Source organism: Sus scrofa, chromosome 6 (assembly GCF_000003025.6).
Source record: "Sus scrofa isolate TJ Tabasco breed Duroc chromosome 6, Sscrofa11.1, whole genome shotgun sequence".
NCBI lineage: Eukaryota > Metazoa > Chordata > Mammalia > Artiodactyla > Suidae > Sus > Sus scrofa.
In genome coordinates this window covers 54,678,642-54,700,435 of record NC_010448.4, presented here as the reverse complement: position 1 = coordinate 54,700,435, position 21,794 = coordinate 54,678,642, and the positions used below count along the sequence as shown (strand labels likewise).

At 61.0% G+C, this 21,794-nt stretch overlaps 2 protein-coding genes across 2 annotated transcripts; one reads left to right on the top strand and one right to left on the bottom strand.

Annotated features, from left to right (window-relative positions):
* On the bottom strand, nucleotides 36–15,099 carry SCAF1 (SR-related CTD associated factor 1). The gene is given in 12 exon segments (XM_003127346.5): nucleotides 36–464; nucleotides 760–888; nucleotides 2,786–3,004; nucleotides 3,227–3,309; nucleotides 3,967–4,470; nucleotides 4,473–6,794; nucleotides 9,319–9,434; nucleotides 9,534–9,634; nucleotides 9,936–10,030; nucleotides 10,744–10,801; nucleotides 11,081–11,194; nucleotides 14,668–15,099. Coding segments are annotated over 12 exon segments (4,083 nt in total). The 5' UTR covers nucleotides 14,725–15,099; the 3' UTR covers nucleotides 36–179.
* On the top strand, nucleotides 15,722–19,840 carry RRAS (related RAS viral (r-ras) oncogene homolog). Its single transcript, XM_003355998.3, has 6 exons — nucleotides 15,722–15,912; nucleotides 17,796–17,883; nucleotides 17,991–18,093; nucleotides 18,193–18,301; nucleotides 19,312–19,430; nucleotides 19,505–19,840. Exons 1-6 carry the CDS (start codon nucleotides 15,760–15,762, stop codon nucleotides 19,587–19,589), a joined length of 657 nt encoding a protein of 218 aa, XP_003356046.1. The 5' UTR covers nucleotides 15,722–15,759; the 3' UTR covers nucleotides 19,590–19,840.

Here is a 21,794-nt window from a genome sequence, read left to right as displayed (position 1 = left end):
AACTGGACTCAAAAGAAGGCTAAAAATCGGGGGGCTCGGGGGGTAACATTTCATGAAATTTTAATGAAATTGGGGGAGGGGCACGAACAGAAGGGCAGGGCGATGGGGACAGCCGGGCTGCAGGAGACGCAAGGGGCTGGGCAGGGGGCTCTCCTCTTTCCCACAGCGACCCCCCCCAATCATCCCACTGATGGGGGAGGGAAGTGGGGAGGCGGGGCCATAAATACGTCCAGAATTCCAAAGAGGGGAAGGCGGAAAGGGGCGGTTGGGGTCTCAGAGAGGGGCAGGGGCAGGCCCGGGCCACCCTTGTCAGGCGGTCCTGGCTCCTTGGGCGGCCGTGGGGGTCCCGGGGGGTCCCCCGGCTTGCGGCCGTGCTTGCGGAAGTAGCGGTAGCGTTGGACGTAGGCGCGCACCAGGTTGCTCACCTTCACCGGGTTGATCTCCCCACTTTTGCTGTGGCAGATCTGGGGGGCGAGGCGCGGCTGCGGTCACCACCAGCCCCCGGAGCCCCTGAACCCAGACTACCGAGCGCGGCCGGGGACTGGGATGGGCGCCGCTTCTCCCCAGGTCAAGGCCGGCGTCCCTACTTGTCCCCGCGATGCCAGCAGAAGAGGCCTGGCTGGGCTTGAGGAAATCCTGGGCCCGCCTCACCTTCCAGACGGATCTCACCCACCTGCCCTGTCTCCCCGACCCTGTTTGTCTGTCTGCGGGGCCACCAGCTCCGCCCCACCTTGCGCTTCTGTGTCCCCGGGGCCCCACCTTGTGGACGGCCTTCCTCAGGATGTCCTTGTACTCGTCCTTGGTGATATCCTTCTTCTGGTAATACGGCTTGATGGCCAGCTTCACCTCCTCCACCGCCCGCTCCTGCGTGTGCAGCTTCTTCAGGTACTGGAGAGGGCGGTGACGAGGTGGGAACAAGGGACCGCAAAGGTCAGGTGAGGTCCTGCAACACCCCTGCCTCCGCCCACTCAGAGTTCTCCCGGAGGTAGAAGTCCTGCTCAGTATCTGCCCTGTGCCCCCCTTGCTGCAGTCACCCCAGACCACAGGCCAGGCCTGGGTCTCTCCATGTCACTCGCATCTCCTCCAGGCTAGACCCTTGGCGGTCCCCAGGCATCCATGACCAGGATCCTGTGTCCCCTGCCCTTAGAGTCTGGCAGGGAGATGGACCTGAGTCAGGGGGCTATTCCTCACTGTCCCAGGGAAGATGGGGGCAGGAGAACTGAGGCCCGGGAAGGGCAGGACACCCCAGACTTCGAGGCCAACATCCCCCATGAGATGATAATGCCAGCTGTCAGGGAAGCTGAGCTGCACAGGGGGCTCCTCTGGGGTCCTGAAGCCCTCTGGCCCCCCAGGAGTGGGTTTCCAAAGAGAAGAGGCCGAGAGCAAGGGGTGGTGCCCCACACCTGTCTCACGTGTGGCCACAGAGGACAACAGCAGAGAACAGACCCGGGCAGCCTCAGTGGCGGAACAGGGACCTGCTGGTCGGCATGGGGCCCCAACTGGCCCTGTCCTGCAGCCCATGGCACATGCCAGGGACAGGCGCCCGGCAAAGCTGTATCCCCACCTGCTTCTCACGTGGGCTTAGAACACGGGGGATGACTCTGCTTTCCTGCTGGCGCTGGCCCTGGGGTGTGTAAAGGGTGAGTGGCGCCAGCACCCGGTGACCGGCTGAGGAGCACGGTGGCCTGCACGCAGACCCCAGCGAGAGGCAAAGAGCCCTGAGCCCTGGGAGGAAGAGCCCGACGTGGTGGCGGAATAAACCCATGTGCCCGGCACCCGTTCTTCCTCCCTCTGTCCAGAAACAGATGCTTGATCTGCTCCCGGGAACCTGACAAGACCATGGTGTGTGTGTGTATAAACACGTGTGGGGTGTTTGGTTTCGTTTGGTCTCTTTGTTTCTTCAGGGCCGCACCCATGACATACGGAGGTTCCCAAACTAGGGGTCCAATCAGAGCTACAGCTGCCAGCCTACACCACAGCCACAGCAATGTGGGATCCAAGCTGCATTTGCAACCTACACCACAGCTCGTGGCAACACTGGATCCTAACCCAATAAGCGAGGCCAGGGATTGAACCCGGGTCCTCATGGGTGCTGGTTGGGTTCGCTCATCACTGAGCCACAACGGAACTCCTTGTTTTGTTTTGTTGGGTGCACCGGAGGCATGTGGAAGTTCCCGGGCCAGGGATCGAACCCGCACAGCACTGTGACCTGTGCCACGGTTGTGGCAACAATGGATCCTTAACCTGCTACACCACAAAGGAACTTCCTACGTGTGTACTGATATCCACATCCATCTCCCCCCCGCACCCTTGCCCCGACCCAACCCCTGTCTGAAATTCTCTAAAAATCTGCCTAGCACCCTTTCCCAATCATCCGATCAAGTGGCAGTTTACTTCCTTGCAACATAATGACTTCATTTTTTCTCCCCCAGGGCCACACTGGCGGCACATGGAGGTTTCCAGGCTAGGGGATGAATAGGAGCAGCAGCTGCCGACCTACCGCCGCAGCCACAGCAACGCGGGATCCGAACCGTGTCTGCGACCTACACCACAGCTCATGGCAACAATGGCTCCTTAACCCACTGAGCGAGGCTAGGGATTGAACCCGCAACCTCATGGTTCCCAGTTGGATTCATTTCCGCTCGGCCACGATAGGAACGCCAATGACTTGGCCTTTATCTAAGTTCTCACTGGCTGGCTTTAGTCTCTGCTAGTCTTCTCGGGCCCCTGCCTGCGTTCTCTGCAAACCGTCAGCATCAACCCGCCTCTCCCAAGCCCAGTTCACCTTGTCTGTGTCCCCACGTCCCTCGGAGCTGCTGCTGCCCTCTCTCTTGTCAGCCGCTGCAGCCAGGCCGGTGGGGGTGGGAGGGGTAGAGCCACAGCCCCCCAGGGGGAGGCTGCCGGGGAGCAGGTAGCTGGAGGGGCCAGGGGGCAGACCCAGAGACGTGGGCACAGGAGCCGGAGTCACCCCCAGACTTGAGGGCGGCTTCCTGTGGCTGAGGATCTGCGGGGAACGTTTGGAGGATGAACAGAGGGAGGTGGAAGGACGAGGGAACAGGCGCCCCTATTCCCACCATGGTTTCCCAACAGTCCCAGAGGCAACAGGCCCCTCTTCCGGCCGATCGATACCTTGCCCCAAAGCCTGCTGGGAGTTGAAGTTCCTCTCCTGACCCGGAGCAAGGGACAAGAGAAGGGGCTGCGGGGACTCTTCCCCAGGGGAGCCCACCTGGTTGGTGGCCTGGATCAGCTCCTGGGCCTTTGCTCGGCTTGCCAGGTTGGCTTCTTCCATCTTGAAGAGAAGTGCAGTCACTGCAGGAGAAGTGGGGATGACAAGGAGATCGGGAATTGACGCGAGGCGGGCGAAGCAAGCCCAGCCACACGCTGCCGCCTCCCACCCTGGGCCCCTGGGCCCCGGGACAGGCCATAAGGTCTCAGGCTCGGAACTGGGAAGAGGGAGCCCCAGCCACTGAGGGAAGTGCCCCCACTCGGGATGTCAGGACTCAAGATGCAGCGGAGGGGGGTGGTGGCAGTGGGGGGCTGTGTGCCAGGGTCGCACTGTGATGAGTGTGTCCCCAGCTTCCCTGGAGCTGGCCTTGCCCTCTCTCCTCACAGACAGTCTTAGGGGCTCCTGCCACCCTCTATTCTCACCCAGCCCTCCGCCAAGTCTATCCCAGTCCACTTGCAGGCGGACCCCAGGACTCGTGCCCCACCCCCGTCCGTGCTGAACGGACCGGCCACCCCGCTCCCACCTGCCATGCTCTCTTCCCGCGTGTCCAGGCATCATGGAACCTTCTGGACAGACCCCGTTGGCCCTGACCCACCCGTGGCCCTTCAAATCCTGGTCACTAGATACCCACCCCTTCCAAGGCGTCTCCACTACCTCCAAGTTTGTCCCCATGTGGCATTCTCCTCCCTGATCCCGTCCGTCTGCCCCCGTCTGCCCCGGCCCCCCCAGGGGACACTCACAGGCCAGGACGCCACTGGTAGTGCAGTCCACACCAGCGGGCAGGTTCCAGGGCATGGGTGGGGGCAGTGTGGGCAGCTGGGAGACACGGGGAGCTGGCCCATCCTCTGCCCCTGAGTCACCCGCGGTGGACCCCGCACTAGGGGCAGTGCTCGGAGCGGCCGCAGCCGTGCTGGTGGCCGTGGTGGTGGCCGGCTGCTGCTCCTCCTCCTCCTCCTCCTCCTCTTCCTCCTCCTCCTCCTCCGCCCCACCTCGGACCCCAGCCTCCTCGGTGGCCTCTTCTGGCAGGAAGGAGACCTCGGGTGTCTTGCAGCTGCTGTCCACAGTCTGCGAGTCGGGCGTGAGCGCAGGGGGTGGAGGGGCTGCCTTGGGGGGCGGGGTGCTAGGGGCCTTGGCCGCCCGCTCCTCCCCCGACCAGGAGGTCTCCTCGGCCCCCTTGGCTCCGGCTGCCTGGCTGCAGCTATCCGCCTTGGACTTCTTCAGCGTCACCGGGCCGCTGCTGCCCCGCTGCTGCCCCCGCTGCGGATCTTCTTCCTGGTCTTGGATGGCTTGGTTTTTCCCTTGGTCCCCTTGGCTTTCTTGGCCCCAGCCTTGGCCTTGACCTTGGTCTTTTTGGGCTTGGTGCTGCCCTGAGCTGTTTTGGCCACCTCAGCAGGGGCCCGCTCGTCCGGCTTGAGGAAGGGGGAGCGGCTCTCTCGGTCTCGGCTGAACTTGACTCCAATGGAGCCCAGGCTGGCAGACGCGGCCTCCTTGGCCGGCGTGGTGCTGCTGACCCCCTCGCGGATCAGCACCGCCACCTTGGACTGGAGCTTCACCTTCCGGGAGGACGAGGACGAAGACGAGGACGAGGAGCCGGAGCCACTGCTGACTGCCGGCTTTGGCTGGGGCCCTGATGAGGGCGCCAAGTCCTTGGGGGGCCGAGCTTTCTTGGATGACCTGTCCCTGTCCCTCTCTCTGTCCCTGTCCCGCTCCCCCCCGTCCAGCGCCTTCCGCCGAGATCCCTTCTCCCGGGACGAAGAGGAGGAGGAGGCGGCCCCGGAGCGGCGCCGGTCCTTCTCGCTGCCCTTGCCGCCCCGCTCCTCAGCGCTCAGCCCCTCCGAGTCGTACAGGACCTCGCGCTTGGGTGACGAGGCCGGGGCCGGGGAGGCGCCTCGCGGGTCGGGCTTGTCCGGCCGGCCCACGGTGATGGTCCGCTTGATGGCGAAGAGGTCGTGGTCCGTGAGGTCCTGGATGGAGGGCGGCACGGCCCCCCGGCGGCGGCTGTCGCGCTCCCCGCCCAAGGAGGTGGAGCCGGAGGGCGGCTGGGCCGGGGCAGGGGCCTTCTCGCTGTCCCCGGACCGCTTCTCGCCGCGGGACCGCGACCGCTTCTTCTTCTTCTTGCTGCCGCCGCCATCCCTATGCTTGCCGCGGTGCCGCTCGCGCCTGGAGGACGACGACGAGGAGGTGGCCGGGGGCGGGGAGGCGGAGCGCCGCCGCCGCCGCCGCTTCTCCCGGGATCGCGATCTGCGGCTGCCCCCGCGGCGCCGGTCGGTGCTGCGGGAGCGGCGGCGGGCAGAGCGGGAGCGGGAGCGGCGGCGGGCGGACGACGACGTGTGGGAGCTGGGCTTGCGGTCCCGCGAGCGGTGCTTCTTGGAGTCCCAGGGGGCGGCGGCGGCCGGCGGGGCGGGCTGCGCGCCGGCGGAGGACAAGGCAGCCTCCTTGGCCTCGCCGCCGCCGCCGCTCCGCTTGCGCTCCCGCCGGGACTTCTTGCGGGTGGGCGGGCCGGCGGGGGCGGCATTGGCAGCGTTGGGGGCCGGGGAGGGCGAACGCTGGCGGTAGCGCTCCCGCCGCTGGGTCAGGATCTTGCGGCGCAGGTCCAGGCTGCCCCAGCGCGTGTCGGCCGCGGGCGGGGCGGGCGCCGGCTCCCCCAGGTCCACCTGCAGGGCGCCCTCGCCGTCGGACTCGGCGTGCAGGGACAGGAAGTCGTCGCCCTCGGGGGCCCGCGGGGCGGGCGGCGGCGGCGGCGGCGGCGGCGGCGGCGGCTGGGCCGCAGCGGGGGCCTGGGCCGCGGAAGCAGGGCGCGCGGCGCGGCCGCCGGCCCGGAAGAGCGAGAGCGTCATCCTGGGCTCCTCCTCGGGCTGCACGATCTCGCCCTCCTCAATCTCTGAGTCCCCAGGCAGCAGCAGGGCCGGCGGGAGGGCGGCCCCACCGGCGGTCACCACCTCCACCGAGACCTTGCCTTCCCGGCAGGCCTCGGCCTCGGGCCCCACCACGAATACGCGCCGCCGCGTGGCTCCGTCAGCCCGGGTGGAGTCGGCCTGCGGCGGTGTTCCCAGGGCTGGAAGCGGCTGCAGGGGCTGGGGGTCCCGGCCGGGGCTCTCGTCACCTGGGAAGTCCTGGCTCAGGCTGTTGTCGTCGTAGATGCCCGCCAGGGTCTCTGAGATGCGGCTGATGCTCTGGGACAGGCCTTCCTCCTCCTCCTCCTCTTCCTCCTCCTCTTCTTCCTCCTCGTCCTCCTCCTCTTCAGGCGAGGGGGTCCCCGCTGATGAGCTGGGGTTGGAGCCAGTGGGCTCGAAGGGGTCGTACTTTTGCTCCGGAGCAGGCGGTGGGGAATAGGCCTCGTCGGTGGGGTGGAAGGGGTCATAGATATCAAACCGGGGTGCAGGAGGGGCCGGGGGCGCCGGGGGTGGTGGAGGGGGAGGCGGGGAAGGGGAGGAGGACGAGGGGGAAGGGGAGGGGGAGGAGGAGGCCGAGGAGGGGGCGGGGGGCGGGGCAGGGCCCCCGTCTCCGGTGCCCAAGGTGAGGAGGTGGCGGGCACAGGAGGGTCGAGAAGAGTGAGACTGCGGAGACACTGCAAAGGAAGAGCGCAGACAGGGTGGTGGTCGGCGGCCGGCCCAGCGCGGCGGAGGGGGCCGTAGGCAGGACAGCACCCGACCACTGTCCCCCTCGCCCAGCACTGACCCCGCGAGCAGGCCCTGCTCCCAGAACTTTCCGTGTCCACCTGTGGGACAGGAACAACTCCATGCCATAGGCACTGCGACCCAAGGTTCCGGGGGCAAACCGAGGCAAAGGGCCAAGGCACCTTCCCCAGGGTGCAGCCGGCTGGGGGGTCGACATCAGGGGGTAAACCCGGTCAGGACGGCCAGGTATCGCACCCTCCTCTGAGACCCCGCTTTCTAAGCACCCCCCAGTCTCAGCACCACAGTCACACACATGGAGACAAGCAACTCGGGCTGCACCAGGGGCGGGTGACAGGGCCAAGGTTCTGACACACACATCCGAGTCCAGAGGCCACTCTCTTAACCACAGGTAACTTCCACGGTCCGGCCCCAGCAAGGACGCCGGCACGGTCACACGGAAGGGGTCAGGGGAGCCTGGGGCCCAGGGGGCAGCGCCAGGGCCAATTCCTGACCAGGACCCCGGGTGCCCGCCTTCACCCTCGACGTGCCCCAGGGCAAATAACTCAACCGCTATCTGCCTCAGTTTCCTCATCTGTCAAGTGGGGGGTTGCTCACTCATTCCACACACCTTTCCTGGCCACCCAGCAGGCACAGTTCAGGGCCCTAAGCCTAGAACAGGGAACAAGGGATAAAAATCCCCACCTTCTAAGTGCTCAGAGGAGCGCAGGGAAACAGTGCATGGAGCCCTTGTGGAGCCCGGCAGCCGCTGAGGGCTCCTGGGGACGAGGGGACCAGACCCTCCTGCTGGGAACAAGCCAGACCCAGCCCAGCACCTCGAGGACCGGGTGAGCAGGAGCTCTGACCGTCCTGGCTGTGGCTGCCGTCCACTCCACAACCTGAAGCAGACACCAGTCTGCAGACAGGGGCGGTCGGCAAAGGAGACTCGCTTCTTCATAAACGGTTTTTTTTGCAGGATGGGACTATGGGTACGTTTCTTTTCTTTTTCTTCCATTCTTTGTACTTTCCAAAAACCAAAAAAAAAAAAAAAAAAAAAAAAAAAAAAACACTTGCAATAAGAAAACAAAACATGAGGAGTTCCCATTGTGGCTCAGCGGTAATGAATCCAACTGGTATCCATGAGGACGCAGGTTTGATCCCTGGCCTTGCTCAGTGGGTTCAGGATCCAGTACTGCCGTGAGCTGGGGTGTAGGTGGCAGATGCAGCTCAGATGTGGCGTGGCTGTGGCTGTGGCATAGGCCGGCAGCTGCGGCTCTGATTTGATCCCTAGGCTAGAAACTTCCATATGCTGTAGGTGCCGCCCTAAACAGAAAAAAAAAAAAAAAAAAGACAAAACAGGGATGTTTACTTGTGTCGCAGTGAGTTAAGGATGCCAAGCTGCTGCAGCTGTGAGGCAGGTGGCAACTGAGGCATGGGTTCAATTCCTGGCCCACATGGCACAGGTGAGGCCAAGAGAAAAAAAAAGGTCTGATTGGAACACTGTCCCCCACTTATTTACTTATTATTCCCTGTGTCTGCTGATTTTAAAAGAAATGAAAATACTTCAGGGAACGTGGGCCCCGGAGAGAGGGGTGGGCTTGAGGCGCCATGTGCCCAAAGCCTGATGGGTAAGTCACCTGGCATCTCCGAGAAGAGAAAAGGACAAGGAAAACGTGAGAAGGCTCTGCGGGTGTGCCCGCCTCTGGCAGAACACCTGCTCGTAGCCAACCTGCTACTATGCCTTCCTCTCCTTTCCAGGCCTCCCCAGGTACGTGTGTGCACGCAGAATGGGAGTCTCAACCCAGGGTTCTCATCGGGGTCCTGGGGGACCGGCATCAGCATCACTGGGGATTGAGTTAGAAATGCAAACTCCTGAGCCCAACCCCAGACCTGCTGAATCAGAAACCCTGGGCATGGGTCTGGCAACCTGCGGATTAACAAGGCCCTCCCGGTGATTCCACTGCCTGCTCAAGTTTGAGACCCTCTGCGGAGGTCAGGGGCTTACCAGTGGACGTGGGGCCAAAAGCAGACTCCCCCTGTGGCAGGTGCACATTGCAGACGTCAAAACCTCCGGCTTTACACCCAGAAGGCCCAGGACCACCACTAAGCAACTGACTATGCCACTGAAGCAAGTGACTTCCCTCCTCCGGACTTCTCTCCTCCTGGAAGCAGCGATGCTAAGAGTCCCCCAGCCCGGGGAGACAAATTCCTAACGCAGTTACACGGGCTCCGAGAGCCCTGGACACACTGAGTGTCTCACATGTGCCGACGGCCCCCACGCGGCAGCTTTCAGAACCGCTTCTACTTTACACGCATCTGCATGCACAGCCAGCCTTTCCTGATGTCGGATAGAAGACACCACAGCACAGTGCTTGTCTGGACGACACAACCGTCACCACGACGACCACCAGCAACAGCTGATGCTCACACAAGGTCGACGCTGGCCACCCGCCCCGACGCTGCCCTGGCCCCACATACCCGTTTTGCCTGTCCTCCAGGCCCTGGGACGGGGCAGCAGGCTGGGCACAGGAAGAGGGATTGGATCCCTGTCCCCAATTCGGACCTCGGCCACCAACTCCAGCATGTCCTCGCTTCTACAAGACAGAAGGGGTGAGTCAGCCTCACAGGAGCTTCCGACTCCCACACGGGGGGGCGGGGGAGGGCTGTCCCACTCCAGCTGCCCAAATACTCACTCGCCAGGCCGCAGGTCCAGGTGGCTGGGCACCCAGGTATCGGGGGGATCCAGGACACTCACCAGCCCTGCGAGGAGGCCGTCCGCAGCCACGTCCAAGACCTGGAATCGGCCAGGAGGGGCTCTAGCCTCTCCCTGCTCATGTGACGACCCACACACGCCGCATCCCCAGGCCCTGACCTCACAGTAACCCGGGCATCTTCGGCCCTGAGAAACCACGAGCACCTAACCAACCCCGCCTCCCGACTGCCTCCAGGACTCCCGCCCACACTGCCCCCGATCAGCACCCCGGCCCCAGCAGTCTGGGACCCCTCCCTCCCCTGCATCTCAGCGATCCAGGCCCCAAGGACCTTCCGGCCCCAGCTCCAGCAGTCCAGGTCCCTAGCCCCCTCTTCTTACTCACAGTAGCCGTGTCAGTCCCCCCTGATTCCTGGGAACGGGGCTCTGACCGTGGGCTCCGGCAGCGCCTCCATCGAAGGCCATGACACCGAGAGCCATCTGGAGAGAGATGTGCGTGTGGCATTGGAGACGGGGGCTGGATGCAGAGACCCCGAGGGGCACAGGAGAAAGCCTGCCTAGCTCTCGACCAGGGAACCAAGCTCCTGCCTACTCCCGCCTCCATCCAACCGTCTCCCAACTTGAGTCCCAGAAGGACGTCCCCAACCCCCTTGTGAGGCGCCAGCTCCCTCACCCATGTGTCCTCCCAGCTGCCCTCAGGATGATGTCCAGGCTAGTCAGCCTGGCACTGGAGCCTTGCTGTGACCCAGTCCCCACGGAGTGATCCTGCCTCCCTACGTGCCGACCCCAGAGAACCCCAATGCAGTCCGGCAACTCTCGTGCGCCCGCTGCCACCACCCTGCCCAGCCGGCTTTCCTCTTTTCCAGACAACTCAGACACAGGTCGCCTGTCACCTCCTCGATGCAGCCTTCCCAGACTCCAGCACCCTCCACACTAGCCTAGCCGGGCCTCCTTCCCTCGCACGGGGCCTTAGGCTACCTCTGTGCTGGGACTCTGTCTCCCCTCCATCAGACTGTGAGCGCCTCCGAGGCAGCCACGGAGTCCAACCCATCTTGGGCTCCCTGTGCCAGGGCTGGGGTGGTGCACCCAGGAGGCCTCGGGAAAGCGTCCACGAATGAGATTAGGAAAAAGAATGCAGAGATAGGGCCGGGGGCGGGGGGGGGGGTGCTAGGAGGAACCGGAACCCGTCGTACCTTTATCATTTGGCAGATCCCCCTGCAGGGAACTTCCCACAGCCTGCTGAATGGCCCGCTGAAGGAAAGGTGAGGGTGAAGGGGGTGGAAAGAAAGAGCAGTCAGGGGACGCATGCAAAAGGTCACAAGCTCTGCTGCTGGGAGACAGCCGTTCCGGACACCCCTGCAACGGGACTCCAACTCTACAGACAGGCCAAGAGTCCTGGCCCCCAACCCCTCCCCACTGCCACCGCCACTGCTGCTGCCGCCGCCGCCGCCACTGCCGCTGAGGGTCCAGGCGTCAAGGCCCTGGAACCGGCCCCTCCCGCCCGCGGCCCCAGGGGTCCAGCAGCCTCACCAAGATAAACGCAGAAGGAGAAAGTGCAGGGTCTCTGTCTGGCGGACCGTCAGCCCGATCCTCGCCTGACTCCTCTGTCTTCCCTCGAGACTCATCTTCCTCCTCCATGGTCACCTGGAGGTGGACGGGGCGAGAGGGTGGAGGCGAGGCCACTGGGCAGGGCGGGGCAGCGTCAGGAGACAGTGGACACGAAGCCCTCGGGGGCCTCCGTTCCAGTCATCCCAGTCCCAGGACAAGGGACAGGCCCAGCACGGACACCAGGGTGACTGGAGCAACTCCTCCCACGTCTGAATTTCAGTGGCCTCCTCGGTCAAAAGGAGGCCTTCCCAGCCTTTTTTTTTTTTTTTTTTTGGCTTTTTAGGGCCTCACCTGCAGCATATGAAGTACCCAGGCTAGGGGTCCAATCGGAGCTATAGCTGCCGGCCTGTGCCACAGCCACAGCCACACAGGAGCCCTGACCCCCTGGGCGGAGCCAGGAATCAAACCCGCATTCTCAAGGATACTAGTCAGGTTTGTTACCATGGAGCCACAACGGGAACTCCTTTCTCAGCCTCTCTCCACACCCTGCTCCCCAGTTCCCACAGCTTCCCCACCACAAATTTTAAGAGCACAAGGGAGCCCGCCTTCATGGAAGCCAACCCAAGGCCCAGACTTTTTTTCTGTTGAGCTGTGATTTCAAACACCACGTCCCATAGGCTCAGAGACCCACCTTTCCCAAACTGAGATGTGTGCCCGTGTGCTGGGGGCGCCTCAAACACCATGCAACTTCCAACTTGCTAAAGCATCGATTTTCTTCAATGGCGGGGCCCCAACCAAACGTCTGGATAACACAGAACCTATGCTGGTGCTACGGGAGGCTGATCTACAAAACCAGCGTGCCGCTTTGAAAACGAAAACACGGATTTCAGAAGTGTTTGTTGTCCACCAGATGCCAAAGGGAGTGTCCTCCTGTGGCCTTCAGCGTGGCTGAAGGCTTTGTGATGGCACCGAAATTCTTGGCTGACAGGGAAGCTGAAAGATCATTCAGACTGATGGGGGTCTTGATGGGGGCTTCAGGAAATGCAATTATTTGGGCTGTAGGCTTCCCCGAAGCCGTCAGTTCTCCTCCTCTGAAAACAATCATCTGGTCCCACAGTCACCAGCAAGCTTCAAAATCCCTAACCCCCAGCTCGAGGTGCTTATCTAGAAGCAGGCACAATAGGAGCAGCTAACTCCGAGAAAGGCTGTGTGACATGAAAGCAGGGCTAACCTCTGACCGGGTAACTATTACTATGAGGCTTTCGTGCCCAGGTTTTCCCCACTTGGCTCCCCACACCCCTAGGGGGCACACCTGCCCCCACCAAAGAAAAAAAAAAGACCTCAGTCCTGGCCTCCCTCCTACCACAGATTTGCAAGCTGATGGCAAAGTTCTCCCCTGCAGCCGCCCAGCTCTCTAAGAGCCTGCAGCTCCTTCCCTAACCGCCACAGACATAACCCACCCTGAAGAGGCCCTCTGGACAGTTCCCAGCCCTGGAGCTGCTCTCTCTGCCTTCTGGGGTGGGGGTGGGGGTAGGGGGTGGGAAGCAGCACATGCTTCAGAGAACTGTGTCTGTCACATCACAGAAGCTTAATCAAGATGTGCTGAGTACAGACCCACAGATCTCCAAACCCTCCTGGGTAGGAAGATCCCCCCTGGAGCATTTAGACGAGCCCCATGCTTTGCAGAGGGTGTGTCTCTTCGACCCAAGAAGGCTCGGCAGACCCTGCCAGGTCCCTCTGGATCAGGTTCCCAAACTACAGTCTGATAGCAGTTGAGTGCTTCACGAATAGCTTGTTATAAAGGCAGATTGAACACAGTAGAAGATGCTTCGCAACACATCCCAAGTAAGTGGAAACAGTAATTAACAGGATTGGAGTATTAGTTTAACACATAGGACGGTGTATGTTGGGTCTCAGTGTACAAATGCATTTCTCACTGTGGATCAAGGTCAAAAGCGTTTCAAAAGCACTGGCGTGAGACGAAGTCTAGATGATCCTCTAGACTTTCCCAGACCAAGGTGGACTAACTCTCTCTGAAGCCCCAAGGCCACCCCGAATTTTTTAACATTTTGCATTTGAATTACTTTCTAAAGGGCAAGTATATTTGAGCTGGGCAAAATTTCCAATACGTTCCTTTGTCTTACTCTCCTGGCCGATTATCTGGCCCCCAAAGGCATTCGAATTTGCTCCAGGCATAGAGCCTGCACTCTTGCAGTCACACTCAAAGCCACCTAGATGGTTCCAGGTCCTTCTAACTGTCCCCAGTCTCCTGTCACCCAGATTAGACACTCCCCAGACAGTTGGAGACCCATCCAAGCCTCCCAGCACATCTCAGTATTTGCTTCCTTCCCTTAGTGGGTACATCCCACTCCTCTGAATGGCTATAAAAGACTTCCTTGCGCTGGAACTGTTCTTCCATGGCCTGGCTAAATGGCCCTAGACCCATGTAGGTGAGCCGCATTCTCAGGTCAGCCCATGTACACACTGCTCAGCCCTAGGAGATATACCCCAGCCATAGGTGGCTCTGCAGATACTCCCCAGCTCCTGCAGACCTCCTTCACCCCTGGGACATATCTCAAGATCTCAAGATGGCCCCAGAACCCTCCAAACAGACTCTAGCCTCGGGTCAGCCTATAAAGACATTCAACAGTGCCTACAGAAATGACCCAAGCCAGCTATATGACGGAGGGCAGGCTTCAGTCTCGGTCCAGGTCCTGTGGACGCCCCTAGTCCTCTAGGAGACGCCCGGTCCATGCCCCCCGGCACCCCAGACCCGTCCCGGGGCCTCGAGAAGGCCCCCCGCTCGGCGCCAGGCTCCGCCGCCGCTACCGGGCCCAAGGCCGACCCGCTAAGCCCTCCAGGCCCCGCGGCGTGTCGGGAGGACCCCGGGACAAGTAGCGACCCGACTCCGCCCCGCCCACCCCGATAGGCCCGAGCCCCGCCGCTCGGACCGCCGCCGCCATCTTACCCCGCCGCTCGGGCTGCGGCTCCGGCCCCGGCGCGGGGCGGGGCGGGCTGGGGCGGGGCTCGCGAGCAAAGGGAGGAGAAAGGAGGAGCTAAAACGCCGCCGAGCTTGCCGGGACTTCAAGTACCGAGCACCGTGCCGTGAAGGCTGGTGGGAAGGCTTCGGACTCAGTTTCCCAGCAGTCAACGGGGCAGATGGGCCGGGTGCGCGCGACGTACGCCGGGAGACGTAGTCCGCGCGTCGCCTCCGCCGCGCGGGGACTGCGAGGGGATGAGGGGTGAAGTGGGCGGGGTTGCGGTAGCGCGCGATTAAGCCCCATAGTGCCCTGCACGCGCGCGGAAAGAGCAGCGGAAAAGGAAGTGCCGTAAAGAGCGCTCAGCCTGACAGGTGCAAGGGAGTTGTAGTTCCGCGGAGTGAGCCGTGGGGGGGGGGGAAGCAGGACTGGCTGGAAGTTGCCCCGCCCACATTCTGGGGATCCCAGAATCCTGATGCCCAAGTTCTCTCTAAATTTAGAACCAAGAAGCCCGGCCCTACAGCTTCCTCCTCATTTACAACAGAAAAATCCAAATCCGATTCCTCTCAGAGCCGAGGGGTCCGGACTCACATTTCCCTCAGAAGTCCGAGCCCTCCTTCCTCTTAGATCCAGGAGTCGGGCCTTCATGCCTCCCTCAGACCATTCCTGGTCTCAAACGCCTTACGCGAACACAGGGGTTCGGGTACCCCATTCCAATTCCCTCGGATCCAGAATATTGGGTCCCCCCGCTCCTTCAGCCCTCGGACCGATGAGTCCGGGCCCTCAGCAATCTAGAAGCAAGGACCTCCAGAACTCCTCCTTCCAGGACCCAGGAGTCCAAACCTCCAGTCACAATCTCTCCTTGCGACCCAGGGGTCTGGGTCCTGGGCTTTCTCCTCCTTCAAGACTCGGAAATCCTGACCCTAGACCCTTCATAACCCAGGCGTCCCCGCTTGGGCGAGCTGGCTCATGAATTAGGAATGCAGTGATCTCACGGCCCCTCCCTTCCCGGTTACCCGCTGGCCCCCCTCCAGGGCCCCATCTCCCCTCCCAGTCTGTCTTCCGCTAGGCTGGGACAGCGGGAACCGGAAGCCTGGGTCCCGTAGCGGGCGGAGCCTCCATCACCCAACCCAGATGCCAGAGTCGGGAGCTTGGCTTGGGTCCCAGGACAGAGGTTAATTTCCCCTCAGGACTCGCTCCTTCCTCAGAGCGCGCCTATATACGGCCGCGTGCGCAAGACTCAAGCCCCGCCTACTAGAACAAGGCCTCGGGGACGGTACCCTGAGAAGCTAGCTGCAACACAGGGTTTCTCATTTACATAGTCCCACCCCGAACGATTTTCCGGACCCGTCTACGAAGAGAATAAGAACTCTTATTAGCATGGCTCCGCCCCCCCGGCCCGCCAGCCGAGAGCGCGTGGCGCTGCTCGGGGTGAGCACAGTTCTCTCATTAGCATGTTCCCGCCCCATTCGGAATTCCCCTTCTCAGCGACAGCCGTACTCCTATCCGTATTAGCATAGCTCCTCCTTTTCCCAGGTCTTGCCTGCCTCTAAGTGTCCCAAGTAAGGAGCCCTTCTTGCTGGAGCTCATGTTTATGCAGTACCCTTATTAACGTGGTCCGCCCCTAGGCCCCGCCCGGTCCCCCCCCCCGCCCCAGGCGGTAGCGGCGGCAGCGGCAGCGACATGAGCAGCGGGGCGGCGTCCGGGACAGGGCGGGGGCGGCCCCGGGGCGGGGGGCCGGGACCCGGGGACCCCCCACCCAGCGAGACACACAAGCTGGTGGTCGTGGGCGGCGGCGGCGTGGGCAAGAGCGCGCTGACCATCCAGTTCATCCAGGTAGTGGACCTTCACCCCGGGGGGTGCCCCCGGGACCCACCCAGACCTGAGCCCTTGGCGGGATCCCCAAGACTCCGGCTTCCCCTCCATCCATCACTGAGACCCTCTTATGAGGCTTTCTAATCTTAAAAATGTCCCCTCAGATGTGACCCTGAGCCCCTCAGGGCCTCCACCCCCTACATGAGGGACCTTCCTCCTGTCCTTGTATCCTGAGACCCACCACCCCTACCCCAAGTATCCAAAGCCCCGCTCCTCTGCTGACCTGACCCTGGATGCCTCCTGGGAGCACCCTAAATCCAGAAGAGTCAACCCATTTAGACCCTAAGCATTCTCATGGGCCCCCACCCCGCTCGGGGCCACCTCCTCGCACCCTGAGCCCTACCTCTCCCAAATCCCTGACCTCAGCTTCCCCTCTGAGCCGCTCAGTAACTGGGAGAATGCCCTTGACATTACCCCAACCTGGCTGTTTAGCCCCTTCAGAGACCTCCACCAGAAAGTAGAAATTATGCCCAGACTTGGCCCCTGAGATCCATCTAGGACTCCATCCCACCCCTGTCCTCAGGGAGACCCCCTCAGACCCAAGAGACTGCAAAAAGATCCTGCCCCTTGGCCATTCCCACTAAGACTCCAAGTTCTGGGGATCCCCCATCCCACCAGATCCAGACCCCTACCCTTCCTCAAGGAAAACCATCCACTCCTCCGTCGTGAGTTTTCCTCCACTCTGATCTCCTGAGCCCCTCTCAGAAATTCTGGTTAGCCCCCAGATCATTTCCATGGAAGAAGCCCCCAGAGTCTTGACACCTCCAGAAAGACCTGCTCCTTTGGAGTTTCTCTGACCTCTTAAATGTATCTCCAGGTCTCTACGACTCTCTAGACATGTACTTATATTCTATGACAACCCTCCCCCATGCTCTCCAGCCCCCAGTTCGCCCACCTGAGCTTCTCCCGGTTTACTCTGCAGACACACCCCTAAACCCCCCAGGGCCAGGCCCCTGCACTGCCCCTTACCAAGCACCCTCCACGACAGGCAGGATGCAGCCTTCGGACCCCCAGCAGCTGCCAGATCACCCCTTCTCTTCTGAAAATCCACCCTTGCCCAGGAAACTTCCACCCCTTTCCCCAGGGGAAACTCTCCCACCTGGGAGAAACCCTAGAAAGGTGTCTGCTCCAGGGATGCCACCCCTGAGGTCCCTGGGCCCCAGACCCCTGAAGAGACCCCAGACAGCGCGTGCATGGGAGCTCCTGTCTGGGTAGAGAAAGGCCCCAAGCCCTGGGCCCCTTGCACCCAGGGGCAGACCCAAAGCTGGCCCAGGGCCTGGATGGAGGCGGCCGGGACCCAGGCAGGAAGGGAGGGGCCCCGCCTGCGGGCGGGGCAGCGTCTCAGCAGCCGGATTGGAACCGGGATCTTCCCCTGGGAGGAGACACTGGAAGCTGCCCAGGGGGAGGGGGAGAGGGAGGAGGAGGAGGAGGAAGAAAAAAAGAGGGAAGAAAGGGGGAAGAACACATGCAGATATGCTGGATGGCAAAAGGTCCCAGTGACTGAGCGCCTACTATGCGCAGACGATATGAAATGCTTAACGAGGATTTTCCCTGAATCTCACACACTGGGTTGAGGGTAGCACTCTTTTGATCTTCATTTCCCCAGGGAGAAAATCGGGGTCAGGAGAGGGGCAGTGATTTAGAGGGGGAGTGATGTGTTCAATGCCGCATAGCCAGGGCATCATCCCGACTCGGGAAATGCAACTTTATATCAAAAAGAGGGATGGGGCCGGGAGCCCCTTGGAGAGAGGGGCCTGGGGAGCACAGGGGATAAGGGAGGCAGGCCTCCATCATCCCTGCTGGGACCCTGTAGTAAAGCGTCCTCTCCACCCCCCCCACTCCAGTCCTACTTCGTGTCTGACTACGATCCCACTATTGAAGACTCCTACACCAAGATCTGCACCGTGGATGGCGTCCCGGCCCGGCTGGACAGTGAGGGTGGCAGGGGAGATGGAGTGGGAGGGTGGCCGGGCTGCGGGCTTGTGGGGGTGGCTGGCGGGAGCCTGGTCCCCATGGAGGCCCCCTCTCCCCATCTGCAGTCCTGGACACCGCAGGCCAGGAGGAGTTCGGTGCCATGCGAGAGCAGTACATGCGCGCCGGCCACGGCTTCCTGCTGGTGTTTGCCATTAATGATCGGCAGAGGTGGGTGTTGTCTGGGGGTCGGGGGAGATGGGGGGGGGAGGTGGCGGAGTCAGCGGGGAGCACTGGGGCCCAGCTGCTGACCTGCGGCTTCATCCGCAGTTTCAACGAGGTGGGCAAGCTCTTCACGCAGATCCTCCGAGTCAAGGACCGAGATGACTTCCCCATCGTGTTGGTCGGGAACAAGGCAGATCTGGAGACACAGCGTCAGGTCTGGGACACCCCCACCCCCGCCTCGCCCTCCCGGGACCCCCTCTCAGCGTGGGAGGCTCCTTTGGGCCCACCTCATGTCAGCATCCTCCTCTGGCTCCTGTGGTCCCTTGTCACATACCCCATAGATGTATTGCCCCATGTCAGACCTTCTGAGCCCCCAGCATTGCACACAGGAGTTGTCATGCCCACGAGGCAGGGACTGGATGGAAAAGAGGGCACCTCCCCCCAGGGTCACCCAGCCCCAGCTTTGTCCCCTCCCCTCCTCTCATTCCCACCAGAACTCTGGCCCCGGCCTCCCACTCCTGCTGCTCCCTCGTGCCCCAGCACCCCAGCTCTGCCACCTGGCCCCTGACACCCACCGTGGTCTTGTCCCTTCTCCCTCCCACCACTTCCTTTTACACGCAAACTATGTGATTTCCACCCAGAACTTTCTCTTTTTAAACTTTTGTCTTTTTAGGGCCGCACCTGCGGCATATGGAGGTTCCCAGGCTAGGGGTCCAGTCCGAGCTACAGCTGCTGGTCTACGCCACAGCCACAGCCACGCCAGATCTGAGCTGAATCTGCGACCTACACCACAGCTCACGGCAATGCTAGCTCCTTAACCCACTGAGCAAGGCCAGGACTTGAACCTGCGTCCTCCTGGACGCTAGGCAGGTTGTTTCTGCAGAGCCATGACGGGAACTCCCCAGAACTCATCTTTTCAATCAAGCCTGTGGGGAGTTCCAGCCGTTGGAGTTTTGCTTGGGCCTCTGCTGGGACATCCTGACGTTTCTCCGCCTGATGACTCAGTTCTGGGCCAGCGTCTCTGGAGCCTTCTCAGCCTCCTTCCTTAGATGGCACCCACCCCACACCCTGGGCTCACTCCTCCATCTCCCTGCAATGTTTCACTTAAGCTCCCCTAGGAGGTGGCCCCAGTCAGAGCACACAGTGTGTCTGTGTGCCTCCCCCAGGCCCGACCGTCCCCAGTGCAGGGACCTGACTCCTCCATGTGTCCTGCCCGCCCCCCAGGTTCCCAGATCCGAAGCCTCGGCCTTCAGCAACTCCCACCACGTGGCCTACTTCGAGGCCTCGGCCAAACTGCGCCTCAACGTGGACGAGGCCTTTGAGCAGCTGGTGCGCGCCGTCCGGTGAGTGGAGCCCCCCTTCCCGGGTCTTGCTCCCATCCCCACCCCGGCCCCACCTTACCAGCCTCTTCCCACAGGAAGTTCCAGGAACAGGAGCTCCCACCCAGCCCGCCCAGCGCCCCCAGGAAGAAGGACAGGAGCTGCCCCTGCATCCTCCTGTAGGGAGGGGACGGGAGCAACAGGCACGGGCTCTTGGGACCACATGCCCTCGCCGAGCTTGCCCTCCGGGCCTCCCAGGACACACTACACCCCCACCTGGCCTCCTCCGGGCCACCACCACAGCCATCACCACCGTGTGCCTTCTGCCACCGCCTCCCATCCCGCCCCAGCCCCTGGGTGAGGGCTCCCGGGCATCCGGATCACTGCTGTACATAACCTCCTCCCCCAGAGAAATAAACATCACTCACTGCCCATGTCAGGAGGTGCTTTGTAAAAAAAGGAAAAGGGGGAGTCTCTGCTGAGGCACCATGGGTTAAGAATCTGACTGCAGCAGTTCGGGTAGCTGCTGAGGCACAGGTTCGATCCCTGGCCCAGGAACTTCCATATACTGCAGGGGCAGCCATTCAAAAAAGAAAAAAAGAAAAAGAAATGGGCAGGGGGAGTCCTGCACCTCCCACCACACACACACACACACACACGGACCTCACTCCACAGAGAACCTTGGGATCTAGAACCCTCTGCTTGGGGGAGGGGGAGGGAACACATGGCACAAGCTGAGCCAAGCGTCTGGACCCCATCAGGAGAGCCTCTCTACCCTTTTCTGTCTTGGCAGGGATTTGGGCGGGATGAGAATTAACATTTCAAAGAAACTTTTTAAAATTTAAAAACTCAGTTCCTTAGGGAGGTGAGGAGAAGATAAATGATGAATTTGGGGTTAACTCTACATGACATTTATATATTAACATTATATATAAAAGGCCCTACTGTATAGCACAGGGAACTATACTCAGTAACTATAATAACCTGTAATGGAAAAGAATCCGAAAAACAGATACATGTGCCCCTGAAGCTTATACTCCCTACCTTGTAAGAACCTATAATGGAAAAGTATCTGAAAAATAGATGCATATAAAGGGATGCACCTGAAACTAACACAATGTTACAAATTAACTATACTTCAATAAAAAACAAAAGGAGGCCTTCTGGGGTGGCCTAATGGTTACAGATCCAGCCATAGTACTGCTGTGGCTCAGGTTTGATCCCTGGCCCAATAACGTGGGCATGGCCCAAAACAACAACAATAATAACAAAAACCCAGAAAGGAGCATAAAGAAACCATTAGAAATAAAACCAAAACTAAAACCTCAGCTCTTCAGACACACGAGGCACATTTCAAGAGAGCTCAACATTCACAGGTAGCCACGAACTACAAATAAAGACACAGGTTTCCTTACTGTGGAAAGGGCTATCAGACAGCAGTGTTCTGGGAGGTTCCAGGACTTTGGAGACAAACAGCAACTGCTACAAACCCTGCCCACCTACCTCCCACCTCCAGTGTATATTAAGAAAGGCCTTTTGGCTCCAGGAGGGAGAAGGGACAGGCAGGCAGAATGGTGTTCAACAGGCAAGTTCTCAGTTCTAGAAAGTTCTCAGTTGGGCTGACAGCTGAGTCTAACTGGAGGCTGGTGTGGCCACACCCCAGGGACCCTCTCTCCTGGGAGGGCCTGCAAGGTCGGGCATCTTAAGGCCATGTCAGGTAAGGTGGCAACACACTGCCCTTTGGGAACCAGGACCCCCAATTCTGTTCTGGGCTCACTAACCTGGAAGGCTGGAGCCAGAACTGGAGGCCACCGATCCCCTATCTCTTGGGCTGCGGTTGAACTGCAACACCTACTGAACAGAACTCTCAATAGAGACGTTAACCCCATGCCCTGGACCTCCCTCCACCTAACAGCTGTCACCAATTACCTGCTTCCCCTGTCCCCACATCGGCTAAGTCTGAAAGAACCTCTGGCCCCAAACCCTGAATGCTCCCTTCTCACCCACTCCAGAACCCGCTTCCTGATTCCGGGGTAAATGATGGCTTTGCAAGTTCTCTCTGCCTGGGTTTTTTGTTTTTGCTTTTTAGGGCCACACCTGCAGCATATGGAGGTTCCCAGGCTAAGGGTTGAATCAGAGCTGCAGGTGCCGGCCTACAGCACAGCCACAGCCACGCCACAGTCACACCATAGCAATGCTAGATACAGCTGCTCTGCGACCTACACCACAGCTCAGGGCAACGCTGGATCCTTCATCCACTGAGTGAGGCCAAGGATCGAACCCGCATCCTCACGAAGACTCGTCAGGTTCGTTACCCACTGAGCCACAGTGGGAACTCCCACTGCCTGGATTTGAATCTAGCTCTGCCCCCTCCCTGTGGAGTGCCTT